At 42.8% G+C, this 14,106-nt stretch overlaps 1 protein-coding gene across 3 annotated transcripts in view; it reads right to left on the bottom strand.

Moving 5' to 3' along the window:
• The window catches only part of fgfr3 (fibroblast growth factor receptor 3), a 37,984-nt gene that overhangs the window by 14,363 nt on the left and 9,515 nt on the right, over positions 1–14,106 (bottom strand). For all 3 annotated transcript variants that reach the window (XM_053501763.1, XM_053501762.1, XM_053501764.1), the window contains exons 3-7: positions 9,744–10,025; positions 7,173–7,238; positions 4,841–5,010; positions 1,665–1,788; positions 1,267–1,457 (exon numbers count right to left, since the gene is read on the bottom strand). In XM_053501763.1, coding sequence (XP_053357738.1) covers positions 1,267–1,457; positions 1,665–1,788; positions 4,841–5,010; positions 7,173–7,238; positions 9,744–10,025 — 833 coding nt within the window. The remainder of the gene's footprint in view (positions 1–1,266; positions 1,458–1,664; positions 1,789–4,840; positions 5,011–7,172; positions 7,239–9,743; positions 10,026–14,106) is intronic.

The following is a 14,106-nucleotide window of genomic DNA, read 5'->3' as shown; positions in this document are numbered from 1 at the left end:
AGTCAGTAGTGTAATGGTCAGTAATGTGTCATGGTCAGTAGTATTGTGGCATATGTGTGTGATGGTCAGTAGTGGTCAGTATTATGTGAGAGTTAGTAGAGTGTAATACTCTGTGATATGTGAAAGTCAGTAGTGTATGATATTCAGTATTGTGTGACAGACAGTATTGTGTGACAGTCAGTCGCATGTCATGGTCAGTAGTGTGTGTCAGTTTTGTGTGATAGTCAGTAATTTGTGCCAGTAATATGTCACGATCAGTAGTTTGTTATGGTTAGTATGTGTAGTATGTTAGTAAAGTGGGGTAGTCAGTATTGAGTAACATGCAGTAGTATGTAATGATCAATAGTGTGTCAGTAGTGTGTGACTGTCCGTATTGTGTGACAGTAATATGTGACGGTCAGTAGTTTTTAATAATCAGTAGTTTGTGTCAACAGTGTGTGATAGTCAATATTGTGTGGCAGGGTAAGATGGTTAGTTTTGTGTGACGGTCAGTAGTATGTGAGGGTCAGTAGTATGTGATGGTCAGTAGTGTGACACTCAGTACTGTGTAATGGTCAGTAGTGGGTGAGGGTCAGTAGTATGTAATGGTCAGTAGTGTGACACTTAGTACTGTGTAATGGTCAGTAGTGTGACACTCAGTACTGTGTAATGGTCAGTAGTGGGTGAGGGTCAGTAGTATGTAATGGTCAGTAGTGTGACACTCAGTACTGTGTAATGGTCAGTAGTATGTGAGGGTCAGTAGTATGTGATAGTCAGTAGTGTGACACTCAGTACTGTTTAATGGTCAGTAGTGTGACACTCAGTACTGTGTAATGGTCAGTAGTGGGTGAGGGTCAGTAGTATGTGATGGTCAGTAGTATGACACTCAGTACTGTGTAATGGTCAGTAGTGTGTGATGGTCAGTAGTGTGTGATGGTCAGTACTGTGTGATGGTCAGTAGTGTGTGATGGTCAGTAGTGTGACACTCAGTACTGTGTAATGGTCAGTAGTGTGTGATGGTCAGTACTGTGTGATGGTCAGTAGTGTGTGATGGTCAGTAGTGTGACACTCAGTACTGTGTAATGGTCAGTACTGTGTAATGGTCAGTAGTGTGTGATGGTCAGTAATGTGTGATCGTTATGGTTAGTTTTATGTGAGGGTCAGTAGTGTGTGACAGGAGGTAGTGTCTCAGTATGGCATGATGTAGTGTAGTGTTTAGTGTAGTTGTGTGACACTCAGTGGTATTCGGTGGCATGTGCACTTTCAGCAAAGACAGCAGGATTGTACCTTCAGAACAGTAACGTAGGGTGCTCCGTTGGGCCCGTAGCGACTGCCGTTAACCTCAATGTGTTTGAGCCACTGGATATGCGGCTGTGCATCACTGTACACCTTACAGTGGAACTCTACATCACTGCCCACCACCACTGTCTGATTGGCCGGCAGACCTGCCTGCAGGATGGGCCGGTGAGGAGAACGCTCTAAATGGGAGAGAGAGGGAAAGCCAGGTATATAACTGGAAAGCACATAACTTGAAAGTAGAAAAAGTATTTATTCACACATAACATGAGGCTTTTAAATTGTCCATTCACTTATCTTCAGTTATCGCTTGACGCTGTAAATACTGGTTTGAAGGCACCCTAATAAATTTCCTGCTCTACTCAGAGTGGAAAAGTTTGTACACTTACCTAGTACATCAAGCTGGTAAGTGTGTGTGATGGTGCCATATTGGTTCTTCACTACGCATGTGTAGTTGCCTCTGTCCGACGGCACAGCACTCTCCATGACCAAACTCCACTGCATATGCCTCAACTAGTGACATAAAGGGAGGAGAAAGAATATGTAGTGTTCAGTACATACAGCCTGATTTTGGCTAAATGAAGCACACACACCCACATACACAAACACCACACACACACACACACACACACACACACACGCACACAAACCCTTGAATGCCATGTCGACAGCACCTCTCACATGGAACATTCAACATCACCAGACTTGGTGCTGACGGATTACAAAGTGCATTTCTTAGAGTTTACACAAAACCCTTAACCCCTACACTTACACACATGTATACACACACACACTAAGAGCTTACCACCCATTCATAATCTTTTCAGAATCCATACATATGGACATCTCTCTCTCTCTCTCTCTCTCTCTCTCTTCTTGTATCTCTCTCTCTCTCTTTGGTGCACTGAAGTTCAGAGTGGAAAAAAATGTAACTGTGTAAATATTATGGGCTGTGTTTTTGAACAGTTGCATGGTAACACCGCCCGGGCTATACACATACATTCACACATGCCCTAGAAAGTTGGCGAGCATATATGGGTGCACCCCTCCTCTCTGTCGTTCCTCTCCACCCTCCCTTGTTTAGAGTCAATGACTCTTAAGAGCCTGCTGATGGACATGCCGCATCAGAGGATGAGTGTGTGAGAGAGCGGGGCTGACTGTGTGTTGGGGGGTCGGAGAACAAGGAGGAGTGAGTTTACATTCAACTCGGTGGCTGGTTGGGGAAAAAGATTATGGAATTCTCAGCTGTTCATGTAACTGTAAATCAGGAGAGAAACTATGGCACAAGAAGGACGGAGGGAGAGAAACTGTGGTCACTTTAAAGAGATGAAGTCAGAGAAGCACTCGGGGATCACTCTGCAAATAGCTTGTAAAGAGACACAGGGAGTACGAGAGCGTGAGAGAAATAGAGAAATGGCGGGCAGGTGAAAGGAATAAATGGCAAAGCAAAGGGCAGCAGAAAGTTCATCTCTCTCTCTCTCTCTCCGCTTGTGTACGTGTAGGATTTATGGCGGTGTCAGGATGGGGCAGGCTCATTCAGACTGCAGTAAGGCATAATTTGACCCACAGAGACAAGAAGCAAAACTTCTGACCCCTGGGCTGGCCATTAAAATGACAAAACTGTTTTTTTTTCTCTTTGCTTTTCAAACCAGTGCAGAAAGTCAGGCTCTAATTGGATACGCACAAGATCAAACCCATCCGTTTAGCATTTACAGACTACCTATAATCGCACACAATTACAGGAACTATTGATCAGTATTCCAAAAGCCACATGCATGTATACACCCAGCAACTTCTTTCTCTTTTTTCACTCATATAAAGAGATTTAATAAACTGTTCGGCCGTGACGTGAGACAGAACCTGTCGTTCCACATTCACAGCGTCAGACAAATGCACGCTCGCACTTAATTAAAATGCCTTCACTGCGAATACCCCAACTGTACAAAGTATTTAGGCTAATATATGCACGCGTGCTTCAGACAAATGATGCGGAATTAACACGGAGCCAAATGTCTCGGCCCCCCGCTAAGAGCCATGTAACAAAAAATTAAGACAGTGATGTGGACGACTTAATCTCTGCGAGCTGACTTGCTGATTGAGTTGTTTAACGCATCGCCTACAAACACACCAACTGAACTCACGCTCCTTCACAAAAGCCTGTGTGTTTGTGTGTGTTGAGGGAGCTGTGACTAACCTGTCGCTCTGCGCATTAGCATTTGAACAATGAGACTTTGGTAGCCATATGTGAGCATGACAAAAGCCACGCCTTCCTGTCAATCAATGACTCTCGATCGCCACGGCAACACCCACTCAGACCTGCCCCCTTCTGATAACTCAATAGAGGGATGAACTTTAACCCCACGGGCCTGCCAGTCAGTACAGAGCTCTGTGGACATGTGTGTTTGTGTGTGAGTGTGTGTGTGGGGAGAAAGCTGTGGGAAAGTCAACTGTTTCCACTGAGGACTAGACACTTTTAAATAATAAGGCTACAGCCACTGGCTAATTGTCTTACATCTAAAGCTCATTAGAAATTCTTTGCAGTTCTGCAGACGATTAATCAAGATCTGATCAGCAGCTCTGGAAACAAAGCCCCTCAGTCCTAACTGAGTCTTGCTAAAATAAAAGTCTTGCTAAAAAAATTACTTGGAGATGTAATATAATATTAGTTCTGCCAACTTTTTTTTTTTTAGTATCCAATCAGCTACCCATCTTTTACATAGAGTCATTAAATCATGTGAAAGTACATTCACTACACATAATAATAATAATAATAATAATAATAATAATAATAATGAATATTATAGGAAAAAGGAATCCATTAGGAGTCTTAGTTTTTTATTTATTTCAGGAGGCAGTACAGCGCCGGCGAGCAACACGTGCACACACTCACTGAGTGCACATTTATATGCATGACGCTGAGGTTTTTTTTTCCCTTTCCCCTCCATGTCTGTTGCTTTAATAAAAGCTGCAGGAGAGCATTGTGGAGCTGTCAAGCCAAGTCTAGAGGCCTAACCCTGACCCCATGTGGGTGTGTGTGCATTAGGGTCTAAGCAATAATAAAGCTGTCAATGCCATCTTCAACTCTGACCCTACAGATGAACTTATCAACAAACAGCTGGGCATTGACAATGCCGGTTTTAGTGAACATACATGCAGGAATGTCTCTCTCTCTCTCTCTCTTATACAACTTTGTTTCAAATTCCACAAAGCTAAGCATTTCACAATCCACTCTGCACTTGGTACTTTAGCTGTCAGGATTGTAGCAGAAATTTTATTCAAACTCTGTATGATCTGACCATCTTGTAGAGATGATGTAAAATGTTCATTTCTTCAACGAAATGTGTGTGTGTGTGTGTGTGTGTGTGTGTGTGTGTGTGTGAGTGTAAAGGGCAGAAGCAACAGTTGGAAAGAGAGATAGGGGCAGATGGTCATGTTCTATGTAAACTGTTAATGATGATGCTAATCAAATGTAACCCCATACCAACACACACACACACACACATACACATACACAAATTCCATTATTAACCCCTTCAGCATTCCTCCACCGGGATCGGGGACGTACCTTAATGCCTCCCATCCTCTGCTCGCCCTTAAACTCTTTTCCGTTCTTCAGCCAGTGGATGCTGGGGGTGGGGTTTCCTGCCGCTGCGCAGCGGAACTTCACCGTGTTGGCAGCGGGGACAGCCAAGAGCTTCTTATCCATCCGCTCCGGGCGGGTCCAATATGGCGCCTCTGATTAGACGAAATCACACATTTGGTTAAAAACGCTACAAAACTTGTATTGTTTTTTTAAACATGACTATCCTTTAAGTAAACAAAGTAATGAGTATTTATTTTATACTAGGCTACGTGGAACGAGTGCTTCTTTCCATAAGTGTCCATTTGTCATTTGTGTGTGTGTGTGTGTCTTTCTTTGTGCATAAGTAAATCACTATGTGGGTAAATGTTTATGGAAAGTTTTCCCTGCACACTGTGGGTATGACCAACTGGCTGTCTAATGCCTAGACTGAATAAAGATTTGTTTGGAAAGGAATACACACACACACACACACACACACACACACAGGTAGTTGAGGATTTGGGGTGATGATCAGAGGGTCAGGGTTCAAACCATGCCACTGCTTGGTTGCCACTTTTGTCACACCTACAAAAAAAAGAATGATCCACAGGAGCAGCGTGAACTTGAACGCAGGGAAAGCGGTCTGTTTGTGCTGTGGCCTAACCTCACGTGACAAATATGGCCACTCGCACTCGTTCACACACTATGGGCAACTTGGGAACGCCCATTAGTTTAACCTGCTTGTCTTTGTACTGTGGGAGGAAACCCAAGAACATGGAGGAAACCCATTAAGGTCTGGGAGAACTTAAAACTCCACGGACACAGACCCTAGACGGGAATCGAACCTTGACCCTAGAGGTAAGAGTAGGCTTTTAGCTATAATATACACTCCAAGCTGTAGTATATTCAACAGTTTCTATGGCGTGAGCATTTTTAGAAAATAATCGTCTGCAAAAATGTGACGTATATACTGTTTCTGTTTACAACAGAAATATATAAAAGTGGCTATATTCCTGTTTATTCTCTCTCTCTGTCTCTCTGTCTGTCTGTCTGCCTCAAGCTGGTATCAGAGATCTGAGTGTGAGGGGTGATCGGCGTGCTGGAATTTCCTTTGGCATATAAAGGGTACCGAGGTCGGGCGAACACGTAGTTGCGTGCGCGCAAGTGCTTGCACACACACAAACAAAAACACGCACCGCTGGCACACATACACAGTGAACTTTTTATGCCAGTCTCAGATGATTTGCTGCCGGTCAGTGGAGCGTGTTGAGCAGGAGCCCGAGAAGTGGTTCAGCTCCCTGAGCGTGTGTAAGTGTGTGCGTGTGAGTGTGTGTGTGTGGTAGTTTCCCCTCTTTGAACACTCTTGTCGAACCCACTAAGGACAATCGGAGCTTTGAGTGGAACACTACAAGCCTGCCAAAATAAGCTCGTGAAGCACAGTGTGTCTGTCCAAAGCTGCCCCCCCTAAAGCCCTGAGGGTGATACAGGCGAGACGCTCAGAAGGTAAAAGTGCAGGCTACGGAGAAGCCTGGTCTGCCTCATCATAAACGAAAGGATTCACTTCTGAGGCCGTGCAGTGTGCGCAGAACAGCGACACACACATACCCAGTGCAGAGCGCTGAGCGTGGAGGAGGAGGATGATGTCATCAGTCAGAGCGCATGTCACATGTCCGAAATCCAGTCTGAACTTTCACATGACGTCTCAATCTCTCCCTCTATTAGGGCTGGATTAATGCTCATTACACTCCTTACAAAAGGCTTTTACGTTTTCAGCTAATCTCCTCCTCGCCGTTTCCCCACCCACCAGTCACACGCACACACGCATGCACACACGCACACACACACTCCTCCCTTGCTCAGGATTGACACTTCTTATAATGTGTATACACAAACAGGAGGAAATGGAGTAAATGATTACATTTTCATTATGATAATAATAAAAAAAAAAAAAGCAACAGTTTTACATTTCACTTGAGAGTTGCGCTCGAGTCGGATCAGTTACACGGCTTTACTGCTTTCTCTCTGTTTCCTGTTACCCTTGTGCTCCTTGTCCAAAGAGCCACAGGAGCTGTCAGCAAAACTCCAATTATCTCTCTCTCTCTCTCTCTCTCGTTCTCTCACTCACACAAGTTCCTTTTGGGGCCCTGTTTTTAGTAACCGGGGAAAGTAGATGATGAAATGAAATGTAAGCCGAAATAGTGAATGACAGGCCTGGAGCGAGCGGATTCACGTACAGGAAAACAGATTGAGAGAATTCATTCATTCATTCAAAAAAAAAATATATATATATATATATTAAAAATTAAAGAAGAATAAATGAATTGAGGGGACACACCATTTGGATTACCTCCATCGTCTGGCTCCTCATCATAATCTTCATCATCACCAGACGAGAGGGAATCTGAATGAGAGAGAGAGAGAGAGAGAGAGAGAGAGAGATTGTATTACCTTGTGGCACGATGGTTTTCTCACACAACAATGACTCTGTTCATGTTTTAGTCAATGGGGGAAAAAAACTGAACTGATAACAAATCAAAAGCAATTACTGCATACACAAACACCCGGGAGCTGCCGTCTACCTCCCTCCCCCAAAACCACCACCATCTCTCTCTCTCTGTCTCACACACACACACACACACACACACCATACGCAGTAGTAAATGGCTGGCAGATGTTATTAGGCACTCAGCAAAAAGTTCACAAGATTTTTAACAACAGCTGTATTATTACACACACACACACACACACACACACACACACACACACACAAATTCTTACAGTCTCCCTCACTCCCTCCCATATGGTAGTTCTAAATGAACCTATTCAGGGGCGGAAAAAATAACACTGCCATGAAAAAGGGAGATTATTCTCGCAGTTCCTCAGCAGTCATTTACACAGGTAATGGTTCCACACACATACTTACACACACACACACACATGCTTCACACAATTACGCTACACATCATCCAGCTTAGACACAAACTGCCTATTTATCAGTTAGCACTAAATACACTGATACAAAGAGCTTTCAGTCTCCTGAGAAACTCGATTTTCCTGTTGTTTATCTCACACACCGTTACACACTTCTCTCTATCTGTGTGTGTGTCATTGTGTCGTTCTGTACGTGAGACCTGGACCTGGACTAGACCTTTGACATGGGACTGTTTAAATATATAAATAACAATCAGTCGTCGACACTTCAGACGGCTTGATGAATTAAAGCTACATCCATGTTGTTGATGGAATATTTTACAACTCAAATTTCCAACAAATACATGTGAAAAAACAGAGGCGCCTCAGGCTGCTTCAGCACTAGGCACCATTAATTTGTACAGTTCCCTGGAACGATTGCACCCCCCCCCCCATCAACCCCCCCTCAACCCCCTTAATCCTCGCATGGCTAGCATTCACATTATCTCTATCGCCATACCCCATTTACACTCCCCGATAGATAAAGGGATGAGATGGACAAGATATTAGGGGGAGATCGATGGCACGGATAACGGCACATTCTAAACAGAGGTTCACTTATTTCGTGTTCAGGTATTTTGGCCTTCGTGTTTTTGATTCGAGCCATACTTGTACCAACCTGGAGATCCAGGCAGATCCATGCCTGGTGAATAACGAGTGTTACGCAAACATACTGAAATTTGGGATGGAGCGTAATGGGACTGTAGTCTCAAAGCATGCTAGGTTAAAAAACAAGCCCAGATGCTTTCTGGTCTTTTTTCGGTCCAGACTTGAAGATGAGATGGGATGAGATCACTTATGTCCGTTCTGTATTCGAGAGTGTGTTTGCGTTAATAGCGGCAGAAGTGTGTGATTAAGTGGACGGAACCGGATATTACTGTCTTTACGGACAGTTTATCCATATGTGGTCTAATTGGGTCCGAATTCGCAGCCACTTCCCCTCCCTCTCTCTGTATTGCAGACGAGCCGAATGGAGTGGAACTGGACTAATGCCAAACACGTGTAAAAGAGGAAAACTCACTTCTCTCTCTCTCTCTTTCTCTCCATCTGGTTTAAATGATGAGGTGATTCCAGACAATTGCCTTCTAATTAGTCGTCAATGAACAGCTCGGTTGGTGTCCCCGCGATCCTAAGTTTACTGGACCTCAGTCCAACCCGTGCTACCAATTACACACACTTATGCGGAGGCAGACCCTGGCGCACTCACGCATACACACCAGTACACAACTGCACCAAACCGTTTGCTGCAGAAGTGCAATTAGAGCACACTTGCTTTCTCCGAGTTAATTATGTGCTTTGTTCTCAAAGCGTAAGGACGTCTAACTGCCCATGTGTGAGTGTGTGTGGGTGTGTGTGTGGATCTAATGTACACCAATTACAGCATTTTAATATTTGCTTGCTTGCAGGAAGTGTATATAGTCTGATTGCAGAAAATATTGAGCAACGCACCCCCTCATCCTCCCTTCCTCCCTCCCTCCCCTCTCTGTATGTGTGTGTGTGTGTGTGAGAGAAAAGCAGTTTACAAGGCCTGCTGCTCAGACAGTTTATTAAAAAAGGAGCCTGCCATGCCTCTCTGAGAATTTACTGTCTGCATGGATAACTGTGTGCACGTCTTGTTGTTTCTGTATACTGGAATGTATGATTACCTGTAAGTGTATTTGGCAAGCTTATTTCATCAGTGCGGTGCGACTCGAATTTTGATTGGCCGGAAGCCACTGCCTACACACACACATATCAATCAAATCACTGCAAGCCTAAACATGAGCCATATGGGCTATTGTGAGAAAAATAGAACAATGTTGAGCTCCAGTTCCCGACATATCAGGGCAGGGAGGGGTGTGAGGGTGCGAGGAGAGCGGGGTGGGGTGGGGGGAACGAGGTGTAGAAGATGTGATAAAGACGGAGCGATGTCCAAGGACATACGGAGTTTACTGACCAGTGACTTTGACGGTATAGTTGCCGATCAGCGTGTTGTCGTGTTTGTCTCTGCAGGAGTAGACGCCCGAGTCATCGTACGAGACATTCTTGATGTGCAGCGTGTTGGACCTCAGCTGCGTACGGTTGCCAGGGGGGACAATGTCGCCGTCTTTCTGCCACCTGACAGACAGGCCGTTGGGTGGGTTACACTGAAGGTCCAACGAGTCCCCCATGGCCACCACATAGTCCTCTAGAAACACCTCCGTCTCTAGTTCCAACTCTGCCTCGGTCAAACGCCAGTCTGAGACACGTGCAGAGAGAGATAGAGACAGCGTGTCAGAGGGACAATTCAGAATTCAGGCATTGCTTTTACTTTGGGGGCCAAAGAGCAAAAAAGAAGCAAAACTTCAAAGAGTCGAACCTAAACATACAAAGCAGATCACATTTCTGTCTCTACTATATTCCTGTCCATCTCATCAATGAGGGTCAGTGCATGCAATAAAGAAATAGACTCTTGTGAGTGTGACTATGCATTTGTGAGTGCGTTTGTATGCGTGTGAATATGTGTGTGTGTGTGTGTGTGTGTGTGTGTGAAATCATAAAGAGAACATTGGCATGTCCACAGATGACCCACAGACTAGACTAAGCTGAGTAGAATACAGAATCAGTAACATGAATTCTAGATACCTGTAGTACACATGCACACACACACACACATGCGCACACACACAACAGTAGAAGAGTCGAAAATGAAAAGGATTAAAAGATCAAAAATAATAAGCCACAGAGATTTTGTGCTTTTATTATGACTTTTCATGTTTCCTTGACACTTCATGCATTATTCTGAAGTTAATTCTTAATCTTGTGTTCCCTTAATATGCGTTTTTTCTTCTAAAAACCATCATGTGATGAAAAAAATAATAAAGATAAGCAGTACATAAAATAAATATGATGTAATATTTATAATCCATAATTTATAACATGATACACACTCATGCGCCTACAAGCTTTGCATTTAGATGGCGACACATCAAACATAAAAAGGTTATTATAATATTAGAAGACCATCCAGGTGTGTGCTGTTCTCATTCTTTATGCTGTACTAATATTCGTTCACTTCTTTGATCTTTCTGCTTTTAAGAGAACAACGCTACAACACCTACTACCGTCCACACGGCCATTCAGTTTTCCCCCCGCCAATGCGTTCATTGAAAAATGCTCCTTTACAGCTATGTAGATGTTTGGGGAGCATAAATAGCCATTACGTGTGGCAAGGGACAGTAAATAAATATAATAAACGGCTACTGTGTGTCCAGTGCTGCAGGAGGAGGAGGAGGAGAAGGTCCGGAGTAGAGAAAGGGGCCAGTGTGAGTGTGTTTTACAGGCCTGATATAGGAACCTCCTGAGAGCTGTAGCTCAGACGTGCTATTGCCTTTTATAACGTCTTACCACAACTACCTTACACACACACACACACTCTCTCTGTGTGTGTGTCTGTGAGTACAATGTTTCTTTGATCAGCCAATGATGAATTTTTAAAGAACTATTCTTAGATACCCAGAGATTTGAAGCAGTGAATTAGAGTCAAATGCTTTGTATAAATGTAGGCATTTAAAAACTGCTCTTGTAGCTTTAATGAAAAATGCACACACACACACACACACACACACACACATGCTGGGTGCGAATATGTGTGTAATCGAATTCAAATTCAAATTCTTTCCCAAAGCAGACTGCATTTTTAAAGTGGAAGCATACAAATACACACACACTCACACACACACACACACACACACACTGGTGGACACACACTGAGCCCTACATGCTCCTACAGTATCTCTTCATTCATCCCTAATTGTCTGTGTGATTAGACACATGTGTTTCGTGTCCATGTGAGGGTATGTAGGCAGCTATGTGTCTGTGCATCTGTACTGTAGAATCTAGGGGAGCTGGTGCACAAACATTCACAGAGAATGGATGGAAAGTCTCGAGAGTGGACGCCACTTTGGATCAGGGGAACGAGAGAGAGAGAGAGAGAGAAGGAGAGAGAGAGAGAGTGTGTGAAAGTGGGAAACGGACAGAGAGACCTGGGGGTCCGGATCACTGTTCCACACTCACACTGCGTGAAAGGGAGGTGGGAGGAGAATGGCTTTCGGCTTGTTGCCTCTTTTCTTCTACCCTGTTGAGGCGTGTGTGTGCGTGTGTGTGTGTGTGTGTGTGTGTGTGTGTGTGTGTGTGTGTGTTTGTGTGTGTGTGGCTATGTAGCGCTGTACACCCCATAGAAAAGTTTAAGATGATTGTAGCATCTGAAGGCCTCCACACAACACACACACACACACACACACACACACACACACACACACACACAAAATCCTGCCTCACTGCACTAATTAGTAACGGAAACTGCAGCATTCAACTTCTCAGTCTGTACTGTTTGCCAAAACCTTTAAAAACACACCCCAAACACCTCGGCTCTCAGATAATTCATCTCTTTCAGACCCGCTCTTTTTTCTAACACACACACACACACACACACGTTCTCATCAAGGACTGTGGTGTCTTAATTGTCATTCCACAGAGAAAATGGCCTAGTTTCAGGCCTCCATGCACTGTACAGTGCTAACGCTCACACCACACACATGACCGTGTGCTGATCATAGCTGTGTATTGTAGTCTCTTGTAAAATTATCAGCTCCAAAGTAATGTCTAGTTACTATTTAGCTCACTTTTTAATTGGAATAGTTGTTTTTTTTTCATCTGATTTTTTTGTTGTTGTTAAAAAACTGTAGAATTAAAAACAAATGCTAGATGAGTTTAGATTTGATTGGAGATGAATAAAGAGCATAAGTGTGTGTAGGGAAGCAGTGGCACAGTTAGGGTCCAGGGTTAGGGGTTCAAATGCTCTGTGTGCTGGAGTTTAAATGTTCTCCCAATGCTTAGTGGGTTTCCTACAGGTGCTCCGGTTTCCTCCAACAGTCCAAAGACACGCGGTGTAAAGTTATAAGCGCTGACTTTAACCTTAACCTTTTGATTCTGATTTAATAAAGCAACAAGTTATATATCTGCAATAAGTTATATATCTGCAATAAGTTATATATCTGCAATAAGTTATATATCTGCAATAAGCTATATATCTGCAATAAGTTATATATCTGCAATAAGTTAAATATCTGCGATTTGAATTTACTAAATTTATTGAAAACATAAAAACTGACCTATAGCAAAAATCAACATTAAAATTTAAAGTCCAACTTTTATTTACACACACATTCATATACATTTAATAGAAATTACAAACCTGCATAAGTGGACGAATACAAGAGCGTATCAAATGTCTGGTGACAGATAAATTGATTATTTTGAAATCTGGGCTGAAGTCTTAAATCTTTTCTGATTATTTTAAATCTGAACAATCAACTTAAATAAACAACATAAACCAATTCAATTATCAATACTCATATGCCTTATAAGCTCTATATTTACTGTTTATAGCATTTGAATTACACAGGTCAAGAAACTATAGTAATAAGTTACAGTAATACCATATTAGTAATAAGTTAATATAACATTGTATTTTATGGGTGTATAGTTTATTAACGGCACACTGATGATGATGATGATGATGATGATGCACATAATGTGCCCCCTTGGTGTCTCGGCACTTCAAGGAATCGTTTATCGTTCATTAGGACGACTGATGATTCCTTATATTCATAACAAACATACTTCTTACATGTGCTTAATGGGAACGTATCGCTCCCTCTGAGACGAAAAGCTCTAATGAGAATCATTACGATGTAATTTACAGGAGTGTCAATGCGATTTTATGTGCAACTCAATGATATGATCTGATTTAGGTATTATGCAAGCAGGTCAATCTTAAGTCTTCCTAAGTCTCAAACTCTTCTCCAGTGTTACATTTTTTAATTTGTATCTACTGCACCTGAAGCGTATGTGTAATTACCGGAGGAAATTATTTCTACAATTCAGCAAAAATGTGCTTATCGCACCTCTAATGTAGGTAAAGGCCTGCTGTTATGCAACAAGCCTTTGTACCACAATTATTTGGCTTAGCAGTCGCTCATTTATACAGACACTAAAATGGTGCATTTGGATGAAAATTAAACATATGGAGTTTTCATATTCCATACCTTAATATTGTTTTGTACCTTAAACTCCATCTGTTTTACTTCTGATTAGGTGCAAACTACTGTGCAAAGGTCTTGAGCCACCCCTGATTTCCTCAGACTAGTCCCTACAAATCATTTAAGCATAAAACACATCCAACTTGATGTGAATGAACCAGTGAGAAACAGGTGAGAAACAGGTGAGATGACGACAGATGATCAGGTTGAAGGTTAGTGTACTGGTGATGCTCCATG

The sequence above is a fragment of the Clarias gariepinus genome, chromosome 8, assembly GCF_024256425.1.
Source record: "Clarias gariepinus isolate MV-2021 ecotype Netherlands chromosome 8, CGAR_prim_01v2, whole genome shotgun sequence".
Classification (NCBI taxonomy): domain Eukaryota; kingdom Metazoa; phylum Chordata; class Actinopteri; order Siluriformes; family Clariidae; genus Clarias; species Clarias gariepinus.
Note: the sequence above shows the minus strand (reverse complement) of the source record. Positions and strands in the feature narration are given on the sequence as shown.